Source organism: Scyliorhinus torazame, chromosome 11 (assembly GCF_047496885.1).
Source record: "Scyliorhinus torazame isolate Kashiwa2021f chromosome 11, sScyTor2.1, whole genome shotgun sequence".
In the NCBI taxonomy this organism is placed as follows: domain Eukaryota; kingdom Metazoa; phylum Chordata; class Chondrichthyes; order Carcharhiniformes; family Scyliorhinidae; genus Scyliorhinus; species Scyliorhinus torazame.
In genome coordinates, this window is record NC_092717.1 from 228,122,288 (window position 1) to 228,148,087 (window position 25,800).

At 44.5% G+C, this 25,800-nt stretch overlaps 1 protein-coding gene across 4 annotated transcripts in view; it reads left to right on the forward strand.

Moving 5' to 3' along the window:
* Positions 1-25,800, forward strand: part of gnal2 (guanine nucleotide binding protein (G protein), alpha activating activity polypeptide, olfactory type 2) — a 550,721-nt gene that overhangs the window by 521,115 nt on the left and 3,806 nt on the right. For all 4 annotated transcript variants that reach the window (XM_072468384.1, XM_072468387.1, XM_072468385.1 and 1 more), the window contains exons 7-10: positions 5,157-5,230; positions 6,476-6,534; positions 20,043-20,163; positions 25,182-25,312. In XM_072468384.1, coding sequence (XP_072324485.1) covers positions 5,157-5,230; positions 6,476-6,534; positions 20,043-20,163; positions 25,182-25,312 — 385 coding nt within the window. The remainder of the gene's footprint in view (positions 1-5,156; positions 5,231-6,475; positions 6,535-20,042; positions 20,164-25,181; positions 25,313-25,800) is intronic.

Sequence of the window (25,800 nt, forward strand, 5' to 3'; positions counted from 1 at the left end):
TCCGACCATTTATTGTATATTCCCTTGCCTTGTCAGTCCTCCCAAAATGCTTTAGCTCACATTTTTCATGGTTAAATTCCATTTGCTCTCTTCTGCTCATCAAACCAGCCCGTCTATATCGTCCTGTGATCTAAGGCCTTGCTCCTAACTATTTACCATACCAACAATTTTTGTGTCACCTGCAAACTTACTTATAATACCTCCTACATCTGCATCCAGATCATTAATGTATACTACAAACAGTAAGGGACCCAGCACTGATCCCTGCGGAACACCACTGGACACAGCTTCCAGTCTCAAAAATAACCTTCAACTCCTACCACTAAGCCAGTTTTGGATCCAGTCTGCCAAATTTCCCTGGATCCAATAAGATCGGCCTCCCATGTGGGACCTTGTCAAAAGCCTTACTAAAGTCCATGTAGACCACATCAACTGCACTACCCTCATCTACACACCTAGTCATCTAGAGGAGTTCAGTCAAGTTTGTAAGACAAGATCGCCCTTTGACAAAACCATGCTGATCATCCTTGATTAATCCTTGCCTCTCCAACAGGGGCTGGTTTAGCTCACTGGGCTAAATCGCTGGCTTTTAAAGCAGACCAAGGCAGGCCAGCAGCACGGTTCAATTCCTGTACCAGCCTCCCCGAACAGGCGCCGGAATGTGGCGACTAGGGGCTTTTCACAGTAACTTCATTGAAGCCTACTCGTGACAATAAGCGATTTTCATTTCATTTTCATTTCAAGTGATGATTAATTCTGTCCCTCAGAATTTTTTTCAGTAGTTTCCCTACCACTGAGTTAAACTCACTGGCCTGTAATTTCCTGGTTTGTCCCTACTTCCCTTGAATAATGGCAGCCCCACATTAGCTGTCCTCTGGCACCTCTCCTGTGGCCAGAGAAGATTTGACATTTTTGTCAGAGCTGTTGCAATCTCCTTCCTTGCCTCCCACAGCAACTTGGGATACATCTCATCTGGCCCCGGGATTTATCCACTTGTTAAGTTGTTGAAGTAAATAACAGTGCGCTTCCCTGATTTCTATACCTGCATCATCCTCCTTCTTCGTGAACACAAATGCAAAGTACTCATTTAAAACCTCACCTATATCTTCCAGTTCCACAAACAAAATAGGCCCTATTCTTACCCTGGTCAACCTCCTGTCCTCAATATACTTATAAAACACCTTTTGAATTTTCCTTTATTTTACCCGCCAGTGCTTTTTCATGCCCCCTCTTCGCTCTCTTAATTCCTTTCTTAAATAACCCCTACACTTTCTATATTCCTGTTGGGCTTCCGCTGTTTTCAGCCCTCGGTATCTGTCATGGTCCTCCCTTTTTTCCTTATCCAACCTTGGATATTCCTTGACACCCAGGGTTTTCTGGACTTATTACTCCCATCCTTTACTCTGATGGGGACATGTTGGCCCTGTACTCTACTTCCTTTTTGAATGAATCTCACTGCTCTGATGTAGATTTTCCTACAAGTGGCTGCTCCCAGTTAACTTTAGACAGATCCAGTCTTGTTTTATTAAAATTGGCCCTCCCCCAATTCAGAACCTTAATTTCCAGTCGACCTTTGTCCCTTTCCATAACTACCTTGAATTGTACCAAGTTATGGTCAGTGTTTCTAAAATGCGCCCCCACTGAAACTTCATCCACTTGCCTGACTTCATTCCCTAAAACTAGATCCAGCACCTCCCCTCCCTTGTAGGACTTTCTATGTATTGGTATAAAAAGCTCTCCTGGATGCATTGGAAGAACTCTGTCCCCTCTAAGCCTTTCACACTTTGACTAACCCAGTTCATATTGGGCAAGTTGAAATCCCTGACTATTATTACCCAATTTTTCTTACAATTCTCAGAGATTTGACTCCATATCTGACCTTCTATCTCTCCCTGATTGTTTGGGGGCCTATAGTACACTCAGCAATCAGATCGCCCCTTTTTGTTGCTAAGGTCTACCCATATGGCTTCATCTAAGGAACCTACTAAGATATCATCCCTGAGTGCTGCTGTGGTGTTCTTCCTAATCAATAATGCAATTCCTCCCCCTCTTTTACCTCTCCCCTCTATCACGCCTGAAACCTACACTCTGGGACATACAGCTGCCTGTTTTTGTGATTGCAATAATGTCATCATTCCACGTGCTGATCAACATTCTGAGTTCATCAGTCTTACCCATCAGGCTCCTTGCATTGAAATAAATGCAGTTTAATCTGCCAGTCCTCCATGTGCCTTATACCCTGTCTGCTCCGCACACTGCACGTGCCTGGTTTATGCTTTATATTTGACTCCATCTTCTCACCCACTGTACTGTTACTTTGGATCACCCCCTCCCACCTTCCAAATTAGTTTAAAGCCTGCCCAGCAGCATGAACAAACCTCCCTGACAGGATATCTGCCCCTCACCAATTCAGGTGCCACCCATCCCTCTTATACAGGTCCCATCTGCCCCAGAAGCGATCCCAATGATCCAAATATCTAAAGACCTCCCTCCCGCACCATCCCTCTAGCCACACATTTACCTGACTTGTTCTCCTATTTCTATACTCACTCGCCCCTGGCACAGAAAATAATCCCAATATCGCAACATTAGATTTTCTGTTTTTTAACCTTCTGCCTGACACCCTAAATTCATGTTACAGGTCCTCAACCCTCTTTTTCTATCTCCATCACTTGTACCCGATCTTGCAGGAGCTGCAGCTGGAGACACTTCCTGCACACATGCGGGCCCTGGGAACTGGAAACCTTCCTGGTCTCCCACATGGAGCAAGAAGAGCAGTCGACAGCTTGGAGATCTTCTGCTTTAAATTAAATTCATCCTTTTAATATCAAATAGTATTAACCAGTATTAACTATTATTAAAAAGGGGCCTTCGCCAGTCCTTATTATTATAGAATACATAAAAATGTACCCAGCCAATCAGCTGTTTTGATTTCCTGGTTCTGCTTTCAGATTTACTTTTACTTCACTCTTTTATTTTTAAAGCTTCATCCTAACTGCTATACGTTTCAGTTATCTACGTTTCAGCTCTTTAGACACAGTCCCTAATATCAGTTACTCACCAACCAATCAGCTTACCGCTTTCCTGTGATGTTAATCTTCATGTTTTTTTATTTTTTTTCAAACCCAGCTGCTGCTTAGGCAGTGGCTGTCCCTCCGGGCCTCACGTTCCCTTTAACATCTGCTCCCAGTAGATTGTCCCTTGCAGGTCCAGTGCCCTTTGCTGCCTAAAGGTGAGTGAGGGCCTCAAGCCTCGCTTTCCCTTTATCCTGTGCTCCCAGGCGGGTGTCCCTCACAGGTGCGGTGTTCTCTGCTGCCTGATGGTGACCGTTTGGCCACCTCTGCATGGTGAGGCTGTTGAAGCTCTAATATCATGCATCCGCTGTTCTGCAAGGCAGTGGCAGGCCCTGTCATTGCCACAATCTGCCTTTGAGGATTGTGCTGAGCAGTCACCTCCTGCCTCCGGGCAGCACTAAGTATCACTAATTGGACACCGAGTTTGCCACCAGCCCAATTAGATCATCTAAATATGAAGATGACATTACATGAGCGACGCAGGCATAGGTCAGGACCAAGAGATTATCCAGGCTTCGGATTGTCCTCGGGTTGTAAATCTCGGTCAAGGTCTCTGTACAAGAAACAGGATGCAGATGTCCTGAAGAAGGTGCAAAAAAACAATTCACAAATATTCACAAGAATGGGAACAAAATGGAGCGATTCCAGTTATCAGAAAGGACAGAACAGGTTCAGGCTTCACAGAGAAGTCTCATTGATGGGAACATAGGATTTGGGAACAGGTGATGCGCAATCTAAGCTGGTGTGTGGACCACATAAGTGGCCCTCCTTCATTCATCACAGTAGGCCACAAGATTGAAATTGGGTTTGTTCACCATCCATGACCCCATGAATAAAATTAAATACATTTAACACGCCTTGAATATTTCATAAATTTCCCTTTATCTATCCTGCTAGTTACCCCCTCAATGAATCTAATAAATTTGTCAGGCATGATTTCCCCTTCATGAAGCCTGACTGATTATTTTATGTATTCCTAAATGTTCTGCTACTACACCCTTTATAATGGAGTCTAACATTTTCCCAATGACAGATGTCAAATTAACTGGCCTATAGTTACCTGTTTTTTCATCTCCCTCTTTTTTTGAATAAGGGAAATAAATTGGCAATTTTCTAATCCCCTGGGACTTTTCTAGAATATAAGGATTCTTAGAATTTCCCTACCAGTGCATCCGCTATCTCTAGCTACTTTATTTAATATCCTAGGATGCAATCCATCGGGTCCAGGGGACCTAACGGTCTTCAGCCCATTAGTTTCCCTGGTACCTTTTCTCTAGTGATTGTTATTACCACCACCCTTGCTACCACCCAGGGGAGACCATGGTGCAGTGGTAATGCCACTGGCCCTAGTATTCTAATGTCCTGGGGACACGGCACCTGGTGGAATTTATATGTAATTAATCAATTCAGTTATTTAACAAAAAAGCTGGAATTGAAAGCTAGTGGTGCCATGAAACTATCATTAATTGACATAAGAGCACACCTGGTTCACTAATTTTGTTTATGGAAACTGTATGTGACTGCAGCCCAACAACAATATGGTTGCCTCTTAACTGCCCTCTGAAATAGCCTAGTAAATCTTTCAGTTGTACAAAACTGCCAGCGAAAACTCAATGCTGGATCAATATCCTGGAACTCTCCTCATATTGTGGGTATACCTACACTGCAGCTATTCGAGAAGGCGATTCATGACCATCTTCTTGAGGGCAATTAAGTATAATCTACAAATGCTGGCCTTGCCAGTAACCCTCAACTCCCATGTGGAGTAGTTGTCATGATGATCATAGTTGTATTCATGAGGAAGCTGAATAAACACGAGAGAAAGGAATAGGCTGATATGTTGATGGGGTTAGATGAAGAGGAATGAAAAGAGACTCACAAGGAGCATAAACACAAGCATTTCAGTCTGTTATATACACAATAGATATCCCAAAAAACACACCTATCATCAATCCTGTTCAGGTGAAGCTTTGTGCAGAGGAGTTTGCCACCATGGCTTCATCTTTGCTTTGTTGCACAGATATTGTTGTAGCAATTTTCTCAGCCAGAAATATTTGTGAATACCCTTCTCCTTTCCACCAGGATTTGCTCCGATGCAGAGTTTTGACATCGGGGATTTTTGAAACAAGATTTCAAGTTGACAAAGTAAATTTTCAGTGAGTATGTTTTTAAGATCATTGCTATAATTTTGCTGTCACAAGAACATGTTGAATTCCTTCAACGAAAACATAAGTAAAGTAGTTCGGGAACATCCAATCTGAAAGGAACTCTTGGACTATCCCTTTGAAGAGTATTTGCACTGTTGGAGGGATTGTTTTATTGAAGAACTCCACAATAATCATTAGGAATGGGCAACAAATGCTGGGCTTGCCAACCACATCACGGGAATACAGGGAGGCGGGGGAGATATTCAAGGCTGGTACTTCAATGGACAACTGAGGTTTGCTCCATAGTGGACAATGCTGCAGGTGAAATGTTAACCTCCTCTCTTTGTCTACACAGGCAAAGGTAACAGATCCCATGCTGCTATCCAGTGAACAGGGAGTTCTTCAGTGTCCTGACCAGCAGATCTCCCTCGTCCTAAAAAATACTCCAGTTATTCATTCATTTGCTCCATGTCAAACTGGCTGCCACCTTTGTCTACACTGCAGTAACAGTATTTCAAACGAGTCATTGCAAAGTGCAATGAGCTGCCTTGTACAAATCCAAGTTATTTTAGTCATTCTTGTTGAGGAAGCACTGAAATTCAACTCATTTATTACTTTTGTGAATTTACAGTGTTCAATGAAGCCACCTTCATATATTTTTTTTACATTGTATGTACTCTTCTCAAACTCCTCTCCTGGCACTAGTTCCCAATTTGTTTTCTCAGTCATGGGTGACAGATGTAGTCACGTGATGACTTTCTGGGCTTTGTGAAGACTTGGGAGATGCTAATTGAGAGGTGCATGTTATAATTATTTCCTGATAAAGAGTAAGGACTATCCAAAAAGGATATTGAAGATGCTGGTATGAGGATAGGAAGTAATGCTGAAAAGTCCTAACACTGAGTTGGATCAATACAATCTTGGTGGACAGTGGAATTTTTTGGAGTTTCAAATTGGCTTCCTCAATCATAGAGGAAAGTGTTTAAACTGAGCTCTGTAGTTTAATTCTGGGTAGCAATTAACAACCAAGTCATTACAAAGATGAGGCAATCATTGCAATATTAAATCATAGCAAGAGAATGTTCTGCCATCATCAACAAAAAGTCATTGTGTAGTATTCCTTGTAAACTGATCCCCCGCTCTACTTAGCAAGTCACACTTTCTCCCACTCCCCCAAGCAATAACCTTTGTGTATTTCAATATCTAATATACAAGCAAGACTTCTAACTATGTTGTCTTGTCTTTCTTTTCCAGTATGTTTGATGTGGGAGGACAGAGAGATGAACGTAGAAAATGGATCCAGTGCTTCAATGGTTAGTAATCATGGAGATGCCTTTAATGTGAGAAAAAGCCTTCTGTTGTTCTCCTGGATGTCTCTTATTAATGTTCCACAATTACATGGCTACTGAATTTAGTGCACACTACTGAATTCTTCCTGCCATTTACTCCCCTTCGTTTATTTTACCCTGTTGTCACTTAATCAAATAATTAGTTTACAAGGATCTGTTCCAAAAAGCATGGAGTGATGGCCATGTCTAATTCCTATTTATAAATTAGTTAATTAATCACTACACGTTCTGCACTTTGCATAACTAACAGCTGAAAATATGCAGGGTGTGAATAGGTGGAGGTTAATGTTAAGCATATTGATTTCAGTTTCTTACTCAACTTGTAGTTTCAGGAAGTCCAGTTTAGCAGGTAAATCCACATTGGTGTGACGTGCAGCTAGGGATTGGAAATGAACAGTTTCTCAATTCACCACCCTGATCCAGGACTTGAGGTATTAGTTAGCTACATGTTACTGTCACATAAAGGTAGCTGTTCCAGTAAACGGCAGAGGAAAGGCGAGTAGAACAATCTGCTTCCTGATGCTTTTGGCGGGGGTGAGTTTGAGGAAAGAGGCCGGAGGGTCAGCAGTATCGGGTCCAGCAGCTGTGGAACGTCTGGGGGATGGTGGTGGTCCTGGAATTGGAATAGCCCAAGGCAGTGGTGTTGTATCTTTAGTCTAACAGAGAAAAATAAATAGATTGGCGAAGCACATGGGTTTAATGCAAGATCAACAGAGGTTTATTGACTGTCTTCACTGTAGAAGGTTTGGCACAAGACTCGCCTAAAACCCGCAATAGCCAATGATATCACACATGCCACGTGATTCCCTTCTTAAAGAGACATTGCACACAACTACAATAGCCCACATATATAACATCCCTCCCCTTTTACTTCTCAGGTCCAACATATCTAATAACTAATGTTTTAACATAGTCATTTATATATATATATATGTGCAAGTGCAGATATCATATTATTACAATATAATAACAGTCAATAAGATAGACAATCAGGTGGGTGTCGGTATTTCTCGCTGCCTGCCTGTGCACTTCCGGGACTTTGTCATTCTCGACCATAGATATATTTTCTGGTCCTCTGGTCGATGTGTCTACCCTGGAAGGCATTACAGTCTCTTTTTCTGAGGAAAGTCTAGTAATAGAAGGTACTTCTGATACAATCTCTTCCATAGATGAATGAGAAGTTACAGTCAGATGGAACTGAGAGTGTTGCCTCTGGAGGTAGTTCTGGTACTGGCACACAAACACATGTTGCCAATAATTGATCCGCACGGTGTCTCCACGCTTGGACCTTAGGGTATTGCTTAGTCTGAGCTAATACTGTTGCAGGGACGCACTTCTCACTAGTGGTGTATCTGCGCACCTTGTTCTCCTTGTTGAAGTGAGTGTTTCCTTGAGTTACTTTCCCGTCTCAACATCTGCGTGTTGGTTTCACTCTACTATGTCAGATGTCTCCGCTGGCAAGAGTAAAGGTAGTGTTCAGCTTCCTTTTCATCAGTAGCAAAGCTGGGGAACTTTGTGTAGTTGCATGTCGTATTTTGTTATGTTGCTAAAAATTTGTTCACACGGCGATGAAGTGAACCTTGATCCTCCAAAGCTTTCATTGCCTGCTTCATTGACTAGACATAACTTACGGTGAAACCATTCATGGATGGGTGGTAAGGTGCTGACTTAATATATTGAACTCCACAGATTTTAAGTAGTCTTCGAACCCTTGGGCTGTAAACAATGGCCCATTGTCGCTCATGATCTGCTCTGGTTTTCCGAATCCCATAAAGATCTCGTCGAGTTTCTGAATAGTGCCACTTTTATAAAAAAAATAAAAAAATTTGAGTACCCAATTAATTTTTATCCAATTAAGGGGCAATTTAGCTTGGCCAATCAGCCTACCCAGCACATCTTTTGGGTTGTGGGGGCGAAACCCACGCAAACATGGGGAGAATATGCAAACTCCACACGGACAGTGACCCAGGGCCAGGATCGAACCTGGGACCTCGGCGCCGTGAAGCTGTAGTGCTAAACACTGGGCCACTGTCAATAGTGCCACTTTAAATGTGCATCTACAACAACCATGAACATGTGCCCTTCGACCACCAAAGACAATGTGTAGATGTTGCCATGGCATTTTAGGCCACTCCCATGGAGACAATGGGGACACCGGCAGTGCGTTCCTTACCCGCGCACCCCAGCATAGTCCTGCTTTTTCTTCTCTTCTACTTGGGCATCAGTTCCTGGCCACCAGAAGTAGCTTTGTGTTAGTTCCTTCATTCCTTCATGTAATTGTTCCAATACTCTTTGACACAAATTTTGAGTAGTAATTACTGTCATCCCCCACAACAGCCATCCACCCTGTGCTGTTAATTCAAGTCTCCTGGAAATGTGCGGTTTTAATTCGGGATGTTTTCCGGCTATCCTCTTCTTTAATACCATTTCCAGCGCCTTCCCCATCACAGGATCATTTCCGGTTAGTCTTTGGACTTGAGCTGCAGCCACTGGAACATTCTCGATCTGTGAACAGTAAAATATATTATCATGACTAGGTGTTGTTTGACCAGCTAGTGAAGGTAAGTGTGATAATGCAGTGTTTTTCAAACATTTTTTTCCCGGGAACCGCTTTTACCAACCGCCCGACCTCCGTGACCGACGCCACCCGAACTTCGCGACACACTATTTTTGCTTACCTTTAATGTGACAGGTGAACCCGCGTGGTCCTCACAATCTCACTTGCCTTGTCATTCACTGTTAGATTTCTGCTAAGGACTTCAGCTGATGATTTAAGTTCTCATGGTCGTGCAGGCTTGGAGGGCCAAAGGGCCTGTTCCTGTGCTGTAATTTTCTGTGTTCTATCTTCTCGTTGCATCCTTTGAAAAAAATCAAGAAGTTTGTCCTCGAACCCGCCATGCTTATTCTTCAAATGCCTTTGAGGGTTTTAAACTTTCATTTGCCAGTACTTCCCGCACATAACACACATGGGCTTTGCATCCACATTTGCAGTGGCACAATTAATGAAGCCATACCTCAAGAAATCATTCTTGTACTGCTTTGTTTCCAATTTCAGCTTTGTCTTAATGGGTTGTTCATCAGAGGCCCTGGAGCTCACATTAGCACTGCTTTGCCCTGCCGTGGGCTCTCCTGGCAGCTTTCTCCAGCAGATTCAGTTGTGAGATCCTGGCCTGTTTGTGTCTCTGGTCCTTTCTTCCTTGTTACAAAATGATTAATCTTCAGTTCTTCACACAGTCCTGTTGCCTGCTTGCTGGCAGTTTATAAAATGGAGGAATTGCTCCGTGATTTCGTACTCAAAGTACCACGTGATGTTAGCGTGACTTTAGCATATGTACAGGTGTGTGTTGGCACTTCTCCCGTGACCGGGAACACCGCAACAGATCGCTCAGCGACCCTCCAGGCCACCCACACGCGGGTCGTGGCCCTGAGTTTGAAAAACTGAAATAATGCATGCACGTTGACATGATTTTTGAATTGACGTTATTTGATCTCGTAGGAATTTGCAGATAGTATCAGCGACCATCGTTGGAATTTATTTGCAGTCAACGAAGGGATACCTTTGTGTGGCCCCAAAATAGCTGCTAAGTGTCTGTGGCCCATCAGCAATGTGAAGTGACAGCCATACATGTATTGGTAAAATTTCCATACACAAAATACAATACTCAACGCCTTCTTCAACTGAGCGCAGTTAGATTCTGCACTTGTTAATGTACGAGATGCAAAAGATATAGATCTTTCTTCTGCTGAAATTAGTATATATGTGATACCACTGATAAAACACGGTACGGTGAAGCATCACAGACAAGTTGTATGGTAACTTCAGGTTGAAATATACCAACACTCCTGACTTTCTCATTGCTTCTTTTGCAGATTAATATGATTTTTCACATTCTGTTGTCCATTGCACACGGCAACATATGTAAGGGTTTCAATAGGGTTGCCAGATTCTGGACAAATTGTCCATCACAGTTGATTAACTCTCGGAATGACCTAAGTTGAATGACATTCATTGGTGGCGGAGCCTCCTTAATAACTTTCATTGTTTTTAGGTGCTTTATGCAAACCCTTGCTATCAATTAAATGTCCGAGATATTGTGGAGATGTCTGGAAGAAATCACATCTCTCTTTCCTGACACCAAGCCCCTGAATTTGGAGTCACTTCAGTGTAGCTTCTAAGTGTTGTAAATGTTCTTGTTTATTTGTGCTGGTGACCAACATATCATCTAGGTCAGGGTTTTTCAAACTCCGGGTCGTGACCTGCAGGTGGGTCGCGGGCAGGTGTTGGGAAGGTCGCAGAGCAATCGGTCCCGCCGTTCCCGTGGTGGTTCCCGCCGTTCCCGTGGTGGTCCCGATCGCAGGAGAAGCACATAACAGCCACTACAGGCTTTTACGTGGAGAATTGCGGCCACTGCCGCCTTTTAAATGGAGGTACAGATTAGGCTGCTGATGGAGTCTTCCAGCCAGAAGCGGCAGCAGAGAGTGGGTCATGTGAATTGATATGAAGCGCTGACCAGAGACGTGCTATTGGCGCCAAAGCAGGGAGCAGAGTTGCTTCGACTTTGTAGCTGTTGGCAAGCAAGGCAAGTGAACTGTGCAGATCAATGTTTTTTTAATAGTAAGAGATGCCCAGAATCTCAAATAGGCAGTTTACCTCTTGGAGAGCATTTCACAACAAAAGCTGCTGGAGAGAATCCAGGGCAGGGCAGGGCAGAGCTAGTGTTAGTGTTAGAGCTCCAGGGCCTCTGAAAAAAGAAACAACTCGGGACAAAGAAGTATAAATGATTTCTTGAGGCCTGATTTTGTCAATTGTGACAATGCAAATAAGGAGGCAAAGCCCATGTGTGTTATATGCAGGAAAGTATTGGCAAATGAGAGAAGTTTCAGATTTTGAAAGTGAAGTGGTGAGTGAAAAATTCCTTTTGAGGCTGAGACCGCAGAGTCCGGTATTAACTTACAGCTGACACAAAATTAAAAGACTACGCTGCTGCAGCTTGCCTGTAATACCATGTGAGCCAAAAGCTCACGAAGCCATCAGCATTCTGGTGTAGCACTTCCCAGGAATGTCCAGTGCTGAGTAAACGTGCATTCCGTGGTTATTGCCGTCACGACGACCTACATGTGTGAGGTTGGATTTTTCGTTTTCATAAAGATGAAATGACACAAATGAACTGGCTGAGGCCTGCACACGATATGCACATTGCCCTCTGCTCCACTGACCCTGATTCAAGTGAGATCATGAGGACAAACCATTAAAAGGTAAGCAAACATGGCGTATGTTGCAACGGTCGGTCGCCGTATATCACGAAGGTCGATCGGAGAATGTCACTAAGGTCGGTCGGAGTATTTCACGAAGGTCGGTCAGCGTGTGTCACGAAGGTCGGTCGGAGTATGTCACGAAGGTCGGTCGTATGTCACGAAGGTCGGTCGGTCGTATGTCATGAAGGTCGTTCGGCATATGCCGCGAAGTCAAGTCAGCGTATGTCGCGAAGGCCGGCCTGAGTATGACGTGAAGGCCAGTTGACATGGGTCACAACGGTTAGCTGGCGTAGATCGTGAAGGACAGCCGGCGTGGGTCGTGAAGGTCAGCCGATGTGGGTCTCACAGGTTGGCCATTTGCCAAAAGCAGGTCCGAGGAAAAAAGTTTGAAAAGCACTGATCTAGGTAACACTGTGCCCCCTGTAAATCTCTACGGATCTGGTTATTTGAGTTTTGAAATAAAGCTGGTGCAGACATTATTCCAAAGGCAATCAATCTCTTGTAGCGGAATACGCCTATGTGAGTGATGATGGTGAGCAGGTGTGGAAATTCAGCTGCCGCATTCATTTGTAAGTAAGCCTGCAATAGATCAGTTGTTTTAATACATTTAGAGTGCCCAATTCATTTTTTCCAATTAAGGGGCAATTTAGCGTGGCCAATCCACCTACCCTGCACATCTTTGGGTTGTGGGGGCGAAACCCACGCAAACACGGGGAGAATGTGCAAACTCCACACAGACCATGACACAGAGCCGGGATCGAACCTGGGACCTCGGCGCCGTGAGGCAATAGGGGTGATAGATCAGTCTTGCTGATCTTCTGTCTCCTGCTAGGCCTGCAAACAAATTTAATCAATAGTAGAGGGTATTGATCTGCACATAAAACCAGATTGATTGTCGTCTTAAAATTCAACAGATATGAATTGTACCATCCTGCTTCGTGACAGGTACAAAAGGGGTTGCCCAGTCACTAGTGGTGATGGGTTTGAAGACTCCCGTTTCCACAAGCCTCGGTGGTTCAGATTCTACCTTTGGCGGTATTGGATAGGATATGGCTCCAACCATGGGACCATAGAATCCAGACAGCGCACAAAGAGGCCATTCAGCCCATTGACTCTGCATCAGCCCTCTGAAAGAGCATCCCACCCAAGCCCACTCCACCGTCCTATCCCTGTAATCCCACCTAACCTGGACACTAAGGGGCAATTTAGCATGGACAATCCACCTAACCTGCACATATTTGGATCATGGAAGAAAACTGGAGCACCGGCTGAACCCCACGCCAACATGGGGAGAAAGTACAAGGTCTACACAATCACCCAAGGCCGGAATTGAACCCAAGACCCTGGCACTGTGAAGCAGCAGTGCTAACCACTGTGCCACCCCTACAGACAACCTTGATACATTTCAGCTGGCGACTTTCCTTGATGTTCAGGGACACTTGTACACCTTTCATGGACCCCAGTGTGTCTTGAAAAACTATGCTGTATTTTCCATTGTAGTCTGTAAGTATGATTTTGAATCAACTGAACTGTTTACAGTGCTCCAGTTCAGTTTAATCCTTTCTTACCAAGAGCAGTCAAAGAGAGCTGGAAACTTCCTCGCACCACATGGAGTGGTAACTCTGGGGTTTGTCCACTTACCTCAACCTTGACTGTGATGTAACTTCTCAGTGGCACTATCTCTCCAGTAGAGTTCCTCAAGATCACATCTGGTTTCAAGGCAGGTGTTAAGTTTATGTTCATCGATGGTCTCAGGAATTCGGGAGATGGCACCTCCACATCGAGCTCCATTTTAATAGGTTGCCCATTTAGTTTTGGCACTATCCAAAAGCGGTGTGACTCACCCTGGACTGTTCAACTTCTCATCAGAATGAAATTCTCTAGTTTGATTGAGGTTGTTGTTTTCTTCCACATTGTGAATTTTCGTAGTTGAATTTGTTTTGTTTCTTCATCTGGAGAAGGTATTTTACTCCAGCAAGCTCTTGCTCTGTGACCAGTTCTGCAACAATTCTTAATTGGCTGTCCTTGCTCCAGCAATCAGACTGTGAATGGCCGTTTTTGCACAGTGATGACGGGCCTGTTGCTGGGTGGATGTCTTCTGGGCTGCATCCAGTTTATGGATCATCGTGCTTGCTCTGAGCTGAGAAGCATCCTGAGCTGTGAGCTCCGTCAAAACAGCAAAATCAAATGTCAAAATCTTCAGACTTAGATTACATTCTATTAATAACCCTCTTTGTATTGCTTCATTTTTCAAACCACACACTAAACAATCTCTAATTGTGTCATCTAACAAGTTGCCAAATTGGCAAAACTCTGCAAGTCCCTTGAGGGTTGGAGTGAACTGCGCAATATATTCCTCTCCTCACTGATTTCGATGAAATCGAAGCCTCTCTACAATAACCAAGGACTTTGGTAAATAATGATCTAATATTTTAACCAAATCTTGATATATCTTATCCCCAAGTTCTTGGGCTGAACTAAGTGTCTTAGCAAAGTAAAAGTTTTGCTTCTAATTGTACTTGGGAATACAGGGACTGTAATCTCTTCTGAAATTTTATTGCTAGAATATAATAATGGAATCTCTCTGAAAATGATTTCTAGTTCTCCAAGTCTTCATCAAAAGAGCCCATCGCACCAAAATCTTGTGCCATTTCTCATGATATTGGAATGCTCTCCCCTTCGCTTAATTAATAATAATCTTTATTATTGTCATAATTAGGTTTACATTAGCACTGCAATGAAGTTACTGTGAAATACGGTGGTTTAGTTCATTCAAGAATGCTTACCAATTTCAAATAGCTTTAACTTACATCACCATTGACTTGCAACTGCTTTAACTTGCATGCAAGTTATGATAATCTTTTGTTCTCTGCCCCACTCTACCTTTGTATCTTACTGTATCGCACATGGTGAGCCCCACTGCCTGACTCCTCAGATTGCTGGTTCAAAATTGGTATGGGCCCTTCCTTTGAATTTTTGGCCATACCGATTCCGATGCCAATGATTTCTGACCTTCTGTTAATCTGTTGATCAATCGATTTTCTTTCTTCTCATCCGCTCCTCATCGTCAGTTTCTTTTTGTAAACTGTTGCATCTTTAGGCTAACGGTGCAAAGGAAATAGATTGCTGAAGCACATGGGTTTAATGCAAGATCAACAGAGGTGTATTGTTTAGGTCTTCACTGTACGAGGTTAGGCACTAGATTCTCCAAAAGCCTGCAAAGTAGCTGATGGTGTCACACATGTCACTTGATTCCATTCCTAAAGAGACATTGCACACAATTGCAATAACCCACATATATACCAAAATGATGGCGCAGATTTATTCTTGTGCAGCCTGGAGGATCAATTCTCCTAACTCAACAAAAATAATTTTGATTCATATAGACCAATCTGCTTATTGAATCAAATAGACCAATCTCCTTATTGAATCCTGTAGACCAATCTCCTTATTGAATGTGGATGCCAAACTGTTGGCAAAGATCCTGGCCACACGGATTGAGGATTGTGTCCCGGGGTAATAGGGGAAGATCAGACGGGATTTGTTAAGGGATGACACCTGGCGACCAATATTAGGAGGCTCTTGAACATAATCATGATGCCTACAGAGGGTTACGAAGTTGAGGTGGTGGTGGCTATGGACGCAGAGAGGGTCTTCGATCAGGTGGAGTTGGAGTACTTATGGAAGGTCCTGGGATGGTTCAGGTTTGGGCAGGGATTTGTTGGCTGGGTCCGGTTGCTTTATCAGGCACCAGTGGCAAACATGCAGACGAATCGGGTGAGGTGGGTGTATTTTAGACTGTACTGGGGGACGAGGCAGAGGTGTCCACTTTCCCCACTGCTGTTTTCCCAGGCCATAGAGCCTTTGGCAATGACGCTACGAGCTTCAAAGGTTTGGCAAGGAATAGTACAAGGGGGGGTGGAGCATTATACAAGAGATTTGCTCTTGTATATATATCAGAGCCATTGGGGGGGGGGGGGATTGGAGAGATTATGGGGATACTAGAGGAATTCAGCCGGTTCTCGGGATATAAATTGAGTATAGGTAAAAGTGAGGTTTTTGCGCTCCAGACAAGAGGGCAGGAGAGGAGATTGGGGGAGATGCCATTCAAGGTGGTGGGAGGGAGCTTTAGGTACTTGGGTATCCAGGTGGCACGGGAATGGGGACAGCTCCACAAATTGAATCTGGGTAGGCTAGTAGAGCAGATGAAGGGAGACGTCCGGAGGTGGGATGCTCTCCCGCTGTTCTGGTGGGGAGGGTACAGACTGTGAAAATGACAGTCCTCTCGAGGTTGCTGTTTGCTTTTAGTGTCTCCCAATTTTTATCCCCAAGGTGTTTTTCAGGAAGATGAATGCAGTAATTTTGGGATTTATTTGGGCCGGTAAAACCCTGCGGGTGAGGAAGGTGCAGCTGGAGCGGCAGAGTGGGGAGTGAGGCTGGCTCTTCCGAACTTTAACTATTAGTGGGCAGCGAATATATCGATGGTCAGGAAGTGGGAGAGTGGTCGGTGTGGGAGCGTTGGAGGTGGCATCCTGTAAGGGCGCAGGTTTGAGGGCATTGTTAACGGCACCTCTGCCATTCTCGCCGTCTCCTCCACAAGCCCGGTAGTAGTGGCAGTCCTGAGGGTGTGGGGACAGTGGCGGCAGCACATGGGTTGGAGGGGACTTCGGTGTGGGCACCGATATGCGATAACCATCGGTTCACTCCGGAGGGGCTGGGTGGGGGCTTTCGGAGGTGGCAGCGGGCAGGGATCGAGAGATTTGGTGACCACTTTCTGGATGAGGGTTTTCTGAGTTTGTAGGAGGAGTTTGAGTTGCCAAGTGAGAACGGATTCCGTTACCTGCAAGTGAGGGATTTTGTACAAAGGAAGGTCTCGAGCTTTCCACGCCTCCCGCAAAGGGGGATACAGGATAAGGTGATGTTGAGTACAGGGGTTTGGGAGGGGATCGTCTCGGACATCTATAAGGAGCTGATGGAGTGGGAGAGAGCCCCAATAGGGGAACAAAGAACAAAGAACAAAGAAATGTACAGCACAGGAACAGGCCCTTCGGCCCTCCAAGCCCGTGCCGACCATACTGCCCGACTAAACTACAATCTTCTACACTTCCTGGGTCCGTATCCTTCTATTCCCATCCTATTCATATATTTGTCAAGATGCCCCTTAAATGTCCCTATCGTCCCTGCCTCCACTACCTCCTCCGGTAGTGAGTTCCAGGCACCCACTACCCTCTGCGTAAAAAACTTGCCTCGTACATCTACTCTAAACTTTGCCCCTCTCACCTTAAACCTATGCCCCCTAGTAATTGACCCCTCTACCCTGGGGAAAAGCCTCTGACTATCCACTCTGTCTATGCCCCTCATAATTTTGTATACCTCTATCAGGTCGCCCCTCAACCTCCGTCGTTCCAGTGAGAACAAACCGAGTTTATTCAATCGCTCCTCATAGCTTATGCCCTCCATACCAGGCAACATTCTGGTAAATCTCTTCTGCACCCTCTCTAAAGCCTCCACATCCTTCTGGTAGTGTGGCGACCAGAATTGAACACTATACTCCAAGTGTGGCCTAACTAAGGTTCTATACAGCTGCAACATGACTTGCCAATTGCAACATGACTTGCCATGTGGTGAAGAGAAAGTGGAAAGAAGAGTTGGGGCAGGGGAGGGCGGGGTTGGTGGCTGGGTTATGGGACGAGGCCCTGCGGAGAGTTAACACGTCCTCACCGTGTGCCAGGCTCAGCCTGATCCAGTTCAAAGCGGTCCACAGGGCTCATATGACTGTGGCTCGGATTAGCAGGTTCTTAGTGCACACCAGTCTTCCACCTCCTCTATGTGGAGGATGTCCTGCGAATAATGTACACATGTTCTGGGCGTGTCCGAGGCTGAGGGGCTTTTGGCAGGCATTTGCGAACATCATGTCAGAGGTCCTGCAAGGGAGGGTGGCTCCAAGTCCAGAGGTGGCAATCTTTGGAGTGTCGGAAGACCTGGGTGCCCGGGGTGGGGGGGGTGGAGAGAGGCCGTTTTGACCTTTGCTTCCCTGGTGGCCCAGAGGTGGATTTTACTGGGATGGAGGGACTCTGAGCCACCGAACTCGGGGGTTTCTTAGGCTTGAGAAAATTAAATTTGCCTTGAGGGGTTCGTTACAGGGGTTTGCTCGGACTTCTTCGAGAAAAATTAGACTGTGGGGGGGCGGGGGGGGGGCCTTGGAAGTGACGAATAAGGGTAGGAAAACCAATGGCAAGAGGGCCGGGAAGGGCTGGCAGTGTGTTTTATAAGTGGTTGGGGTTTGTGTTCGGGGGGGGGGGGGGGGGGGGTGGTGATGGTTATTTTGTTGTAGTGTTAAAATTATAAATGCCTCAATACAATATTTTCTGAAAGAAAAAAAATGTTATGATAATTGGGATCTTTTTTACCTCATTGGAACCAATTTGAATTGAAAAGGAACCCACCACCTGAAAAATTTGGGCTCTTTGGCCTGTTGATGGTCGGCCCTTTTACAAATGGTGCCATCTGTGTTAATGGGATGGCAAGTCTACTGGTCCCTTTTGCTGAGGCGTTACAGTGCTGTAAACACCCAATTTCAGTGAGTTAATACTCTTTCGGCGTGTTCTTCAAAAGAATAAAGATAAATGGAGTGGATTGATCATTCAAGAAGAACAATCGACCCAACGCCTTTTACATAAATGGTCCCTTTTGGATAAACCATAAAGCAGCCTACCAGCCTTCTTACTGTATCCAGAAATCCCCTTCTCTTTTCCCTCCAAAAACACATTAATTACCTAATGAACTCATTGGGTTTTTTTCCTCCCCAACAAGCCAGCATTTGTTGCCCATCCCTAATTACTCTATTAGCTATTCTGCACTGTTGGCCTGATATTGCATAACAGATTTTCACGCCTGCAGTGCACATAAGTTCTGAAGATTGGTCTTTACGTTAGCACCACAACAGTGGCATTCACAGCAAGCCAACATGTAGTCCATGCTCAGTTATAAAAACATAAGAACTAGGAGCAGGAGTAGGCTATGTGGCCCTTCAAGCCTGCTCCGCCATTCAATGAGATCATGGCTGATCTTTTGTGGACTCGGCTCCACTTTCCCGCCCGAACACCATATGAAATGAAATTCGCTTATTGTCATAAGTAGGCTTCAAATGAAGTTACTGTGAAAAGCCCCTAGTCGCCACATTCCGGCGCCTGTTCGGGGAGGCTGGTACGGGAATGGAACCGTGCTGCTGGCCTGCCTTGGTCTGCTTTAAAAGCCAGCGATTTAGCCTAGTGTGCTAAACCAGCCTCTATTCCTTTATTCCTTTATTCTTCAAAAAACTATCTGTCTTTATCTTGAAAATGTTTAATGAAGGAGCCTCAACTGCTTCGCTGGGCAGGGAATTCCATAGATTCACAACCCCTTGGGTGAAGAAGTTCCTCCTAAGCTCAGTCCTAAATCTACTTCCTCTTATTTTGAGGCTATGCCCCCTAGTTCTGCTTTCATCCGCCAGTGGAAACAGCCTCCCTGCATCTATCCTATCTATTTTGTGACTCATGCACTAGGACACCCAGGTCCCTCTGCACAGCAGCATGTTTTATCATTTAAATAATCCCTTTTGCTGTTATTCCAACCAAAATGGATAACCTCATATTTGTCAACATTGTATTCCGTCTACCAGACCCTCGCCCATTCACTTGGGGACCAAGGACACATTGCCCTTGGTCCCCAACTCCAAATCATCTATGTAAATTGTGAACAATTGTGGTCCCAACACTGACCCCTGAGGGACACCACTAGCTACAGATTGCCAACCAGAGAAACACCCATTAATCCCCACTCTTTGCTCTTTATTAATTAACCAAACCTCTATCAATGCTACTACTTTACCCTTAACGCCATGCATCATTATCTTACGCAGCAACCTTTGGTGTGGAACCTTGTCAAAAGTTGTAGAAGACTTCAGCTTTGAATGATCATTTTGGATATAATCAAATCTGTTCAGTATGCTATCTTTGCTGGTGAAGCCACTGATAGTATAGTTATCATTAAGTTCTGTTAAAGATCAATTGATTGTATAGTTAGCATTGGAGGCAATAAAACATGTCTTCACCAAAATATGTTAATACACAAATTCAGGCATATTTTTTTTCTGCACCCAGTAATTCTGTTGTCTTCTTCCCTTCCCCATTCCTCTACCCCCCTTTGATTGGCCCACTGCAACCTATCGCATGTAGACGTCACGGCTATTATTTTTGTGGTGGCCAGTAGTAGCTACAACATGGTTATAAGGGAAGACAATAACACCAATCGACTCCGAGAAGCTCTTGATCTCTTCAAAAGCATCTGGAACAACAGGTAAAAAATAATCTTGCCTTTATTTTTCCCACCCACACTCTAGTCATCATTTGATTGTCAACATTCGTGCCACGCAAGTGCCAGGCAATGGCCATCTCCAACAAGGGAAAATGTAACCATCTTCCCCTGACATTCAACGGCATTACCATCGCTGAATCCCCCACTATCGACATCCTGGGGATTACCATTGACCACAAATTGAACTAGCCATATAAATACTGTGGCTCCAGGGCTAGGAAGTCTGAGGCAAGTAACTCACCTTCTGACTCCCCAAATCCTGCCCACCATCTGTATGGCACAATGGAATACTCTCCACTCGCCTGAGTGAGTGCAACCCCAACAGCACTCAAGAAGCTTGAGACCATCCAGGACTTAGCAGCCCACTTCATCTTCACCCCATCCACCACCTTAAACATTCACTCCTACCAATGCCCATTGGCACCACTGTGTACCATGCAGCAACTCACCAAGGCTCCTTCAACAGTGCCTTCTAAAACTGCGGCTTTTACCAACTATAAGTACAAGGCAGCAGAAACCTGGAAACAGCAATACTTATAAGTTGCCCTCCAGGTCATTCACCACCCTGACTTGGAAACATATCGCTGCTCCTTCACTGCCGCTGGGTCAAAATCCTGGAATTCCCTCCTTAACTGCACTGGGTGTACCAATACTGCATGGACTGCAGTGGTTCAAAAAGGAGACGCACACCACCTTCTCAAGGGCAATCAAGGATGGCCAATAAATGCTGGCCGAGCTAGCGGTGCCCACATCCCATGAAAGACAAAAAACACTTTTGAAGTTTCCCTGTTTAAAGGGTAATCGATGCTCTTTTTCCCCCCAAATGTTTAGGGCTGCGCTTGCTGCAATTTCCAGGTTTTTTTATGTCTCTTCTGACTTATAATTATTAGGAATTGGACTAAGACTTCACAAACTTAATTTGCTTTTGGCTTTTTTTTGTGGCCACGTATGAGAAGAAATGTCAAAGGCATATCCCTCAGCAGTAGCAGGGCTGCGGTTTGTTCCGTTCGACAGAATCATATTTTGATCAAGGGGATAGATTTTGAACAGGTCTAGCAACTCGGGACTGGGCAACCATGAGGTTTTGTGGGACATCAGCAGCAGAATTGTATCAACTACAATCTGCAACCCCATGGCCCAGCATATGCCCCACCAGCCAGAAAAACCCACAGCCAGCAGCCATCTTTCCTACTACAGCTCTCTACTCACAATTATGGGTTCAGAACTTTGACAATAGGCAGAATACAACCGCCGTGATCAGGCTATTGGCCTGGTGGTTACCCAATTGGAAGAGTGCCCAGAAGAAGCAGGCCCTTAATGTCTTAACACTCAGATTTTGGAAAATCTGTGCAGGGGCCTGATGGATTCAGACTGTGTTGAGCGGCAGGCACTTTGGGATGGTTGGCACCTAACCTGCAACCAGGCCAAATGTTTTCAGTATGAATAGGAATTCCGAAAGACTCCTGCACAATGTACTCATAGTCCGACCGAGAAATAAAATAGATAAATTCCAAATAAATGTTTGCTTCCATTAAAAGAAAGAAATACTTAATTTTTGCGATTCTGTCTGGACGTTTCCCCAATTTCATGTGTGAGATTCTTTTCACACAATTCTCCTGGAGGATTGGAAGGAGGGATCGGAGTGATTATTACCACAGCTTTGGCAGAAAATCCTGTTAGGGCCTCTTAAAAATAAATGAAAAATATATAAGTAGAGTAAACACTATTTCTCCAAATGTGATTATATTTGCAAGTACAATATGATTTGGTATTGGTTTTAAATGGCATAATATTGATACCTTTGATGCCTCTCTGTATATTTGTGGTAACATGCCACAAGACAGGAGGTTGTAGCTTTGATATTCTGTCTGTGCTGAGTTAGGTAATGGCAGCAAGGATAATATTACAGGTGCCAGAATTAGCCGTAGCTTGCCTGAACCAGGAAATGGGGAAAACGTCAGCTCGTTCCCACTCTTGCTCAGCATCCAGTGTCTCCTGCTGTGGAGCTGATGTGAAGTGCGGATGTTAGATGAGGTCAGAGTTAGGTTTGGCAGTGATGCGTTCCATAGTTGAACACCCAGCATGGGCTCTTGGCTAAAGGATGGTTACTTGTACTACATGTTTGAGAATGATCAACATCTGAGGAAGTATAATCACAGCAGGGGAAGAGAGAGAGAGGAAGAAACAAATTACATGATGTAACTTCAGATACTTCAGTTTGTTACATAGACCCAGGCCATTTGACCCAGCTTTTATGCTCCAGAACAACCTCCTCCCACCTCTCTTCAGCTAAACTCATCAGCATATCCTTGTTTGGTATCTGGTGGTCTGCTGAGAAGCTGTGACGATCTGGCTGGCTGAGAACATTGCAGTACTGGCACAGTAATTAACTATAATCTCCAACGGACAAAAAAATGTACCTTATGTAATGCACTTTATAAAAACTCTTTTACATTGCTGCAGGACTTGTGACCAATTTCAGGTACAGCATAAAATTTGAAACCTTGCAACATATATATAGATATATACTTAATGATCCACAACCAAGAAGTTGACGGGGGTGGGTGATGCAGCATTTCAGTGCAGCTTGGCAGGGTGCATATTTTACACGTGTGGGACATTAGCCTAAATCCCATCCATTTACTGCCTTTGAAGCAAGCTATTGGTGAGGATGTTTGCTGACGGACAGGTACACTGGGCCAATGGCTTCCTTCTCAACTATATTCTTTTAAGATTCTGAAGGCCACAACTCTATTTCAGTGCCTTGTTCGAGGGCTGCTTTGGTTTGTGGCAGCGTGCTATATGCATATGAACAAAGGTACAGATTAGGAGCTTGAGTAGGCCAGCTCTGCCTTTGAATAAGATCTTGGCTGATCATGGGCAGGACTGGGACTGGTATCCTTGGAAGAGGGGCGGGGGGGGGCGGGATTTGCTGGAGCATCTAGGGAGGGTTTAAACCAATATGGCAGGGGGGTGGCAACCTATGTAAGGATTCAGAGCAGGGGGAATCAAGAACAAGAGAAAAAGACAGCAAGGAAAATAAGAAAGTGATAGGCAGAGAAATCAAGGGCCAGATCCGATAAGGGCACAGTAAAAAAATATAGTAGGGATGAGACAAGATACATTAAAAGGATTAGCCTTCAGGTTTTGCAACTGGGGGCTGCACGGTGGCTAGCACAACTGCCTCACAGCGCCAAAATCCCAAGTTCGAACCCAGCCCTGGGTCACTGTCCGTGTGGAGTTTGCACATTCTCCCCGTGTTTGCGTGGGTTTCGCCCCCATAACCCAAAGATGTGCAGGGTAGGTGGATTGGCCATGCTAAATCGCCCCTTAATTGGAAAAAATGAATTGGGTACTCTTAAATTTATTTTTTAAAAGGCTTGGAGCATTCAAAATATAATGGATGAATTAATTGGGCAGATAGACGTAAAGGGATATGATATAGTTTGGATTAGTGGCGAAATGTGAGGTTATCTGATTTGGTAGCAAAAATAGGAAGGCTGATTATTATTTGAATGGGTGTAAATTAAGAGAGGTGGATACTCAGCGGGACCTGAATGTCCCTGTGCATCAGTTGCAGGTACAGCAGGTAGTAAAGAAGGCAAATGGTATGTTAGCCTTCATAGCGCGAGGATTTGAGTTAAGGGATAGGTATATTTTACTGTAATTGTATAAGGCATTGGTGTGGCCACACCAGAAGTATTGTGTGCAGTTTTGGGGTCCTTATCTGAGGAAGGATGTTCTTGCTATGGAGGGAGTGCAGGGGTTTACCAGGCTGATTCCTGGGATGGCAGGACTGTCATATGAGAAGAGACTAAGCCAGTTAGGATTATATTCATTGGAGTTTAGAAGAGTGAGGGGGATCTCATAGAAATTTATAAAATTCTAACAGGATTAGACAGGGTAGATTCAGAAAGAATGTTCCTGATGATTGGAGAGTCCAGAACTTGGGGTCAGAGTTTGAGGATAAGGAATAAACCTTGTAGGACTGAGGTGAGGAAAAATGTCTTCACCCAGAGAGTGGGGAATCTGTGGAATTCACTACCACAAAAAGTAGTTGAGGCCAAAACGTTGTGTAATTTCAAGGAGTTAGATATAACTCTAGGGGCTAAAGGGATCAAGGGATATGGGGGGGATCAGGGTATTGGACTTGATGATCAACAATGATCATAATGAATGGCAGAGTTGGCTCGAATGGCCGAATGACCTCCGCCTGCTTCTGTTTTCTCCACATTTTCCTAGTCTGATCTAATTGTGGCCTCAACTCCACATTCTGCCTACCCCCGATAACCTTTTACTCCCTCGGTAGTCAAGAATCTGTCTACCTCTGTCTTAAAAATATTCATTCACCCTGCGCCTGGGGAAGGGAGTTCAAAAGATTCACAACCTTCTTGGGAGAAAAGATTTCTCCTCATCTCCATCTTAAATTTTTAAGTTTTAAACTGTGTTCCCTAGTTCTAGTCTCTTCCACCGGGGGAAACGTCCTTTCAGCACCCTGTCAGGTCCCCTCAAGATCGTATATGTTTCATTAAAATCACCTCTCAATCTTCTAAACCCTGAAAGATACAGGCCAGCCTGTCGAACCGTCCCTCTTATGATAAACCCCTCACCCCAGGTATCCGTTGAGTGAACCTTCTCTGAACTGCTTCTAACCATGCATTGATATCCTTCCTTAAGCAAGAAGACCAAAACTGTACACAGTACTCTAGATAAAGTCCCACAAATGCCCTGCTGTGTACTACGTAATTGTGAGTCTCCACATCCTGTCACTGCACACTCCGCAGCTTTATCTTCCACACTAGGAAACTAATAGTTCACAGACAAATGAAAGGACAAATTCACATTGACACCGATAAGAAATGTTGGGTGAGTTGCAAGTAACCCTTGGGCCATGTTAGATGTGTACTACAGTGTGACTATTGCTCAAATTCCAGATAACACGACACCACCTAAGTAGAATGAGCTGTTTTACCATGTGCTTGTTGTTGTCCCTTCGCTAGGTGGCTGCGGACCATTTCTGTCATCCTCTTCTTGAACAAGCAAGACCTTCTGGCTGAAAAAGTGTTGGCAGGAAAATCCAAAATTGAAGACTATTTTCCAGAGTATATACGCTATACTACACCAGATGATGGTAATGGTTTCAGTGACTTATAAATTGTGCCGAGCTTTTTTAGGAACATGGAGCAAAGGAACAGTGGGAGGCCATTTAACCCCTCAAGCCTGTTCTCCCATTCAGTGAGATTGTGCCTTATCTGTGGCCTAACTTCACCCACTGGCCTTAACTTCCATTCCCTTAATACCCTTGCCGAGCAAGAAATCTATCGATCTCTGATCTAAAATTCACAAATGACCCAGCGTTATTGCTGATAAAGAGACATTCTGTCAAAGATTTCTGTCTTGCCCCCACTCATCCGTACAGATGCAAGAATACCAAATTTCAAAGGGAACAGAATTTATACTGCATGAGAAAACAGGGTGCTGATTGATTTGCCAGTGGACTCTGGTCAGGTATTGCCATGGAGAATGCACCAGGGTACAGTTATCCCCCAAGCTTTTGATTTGAGTCAGAAAAGGCCAGTCGACTCTGCCATGGGGAATGCACCCATTTTACCTCAATAA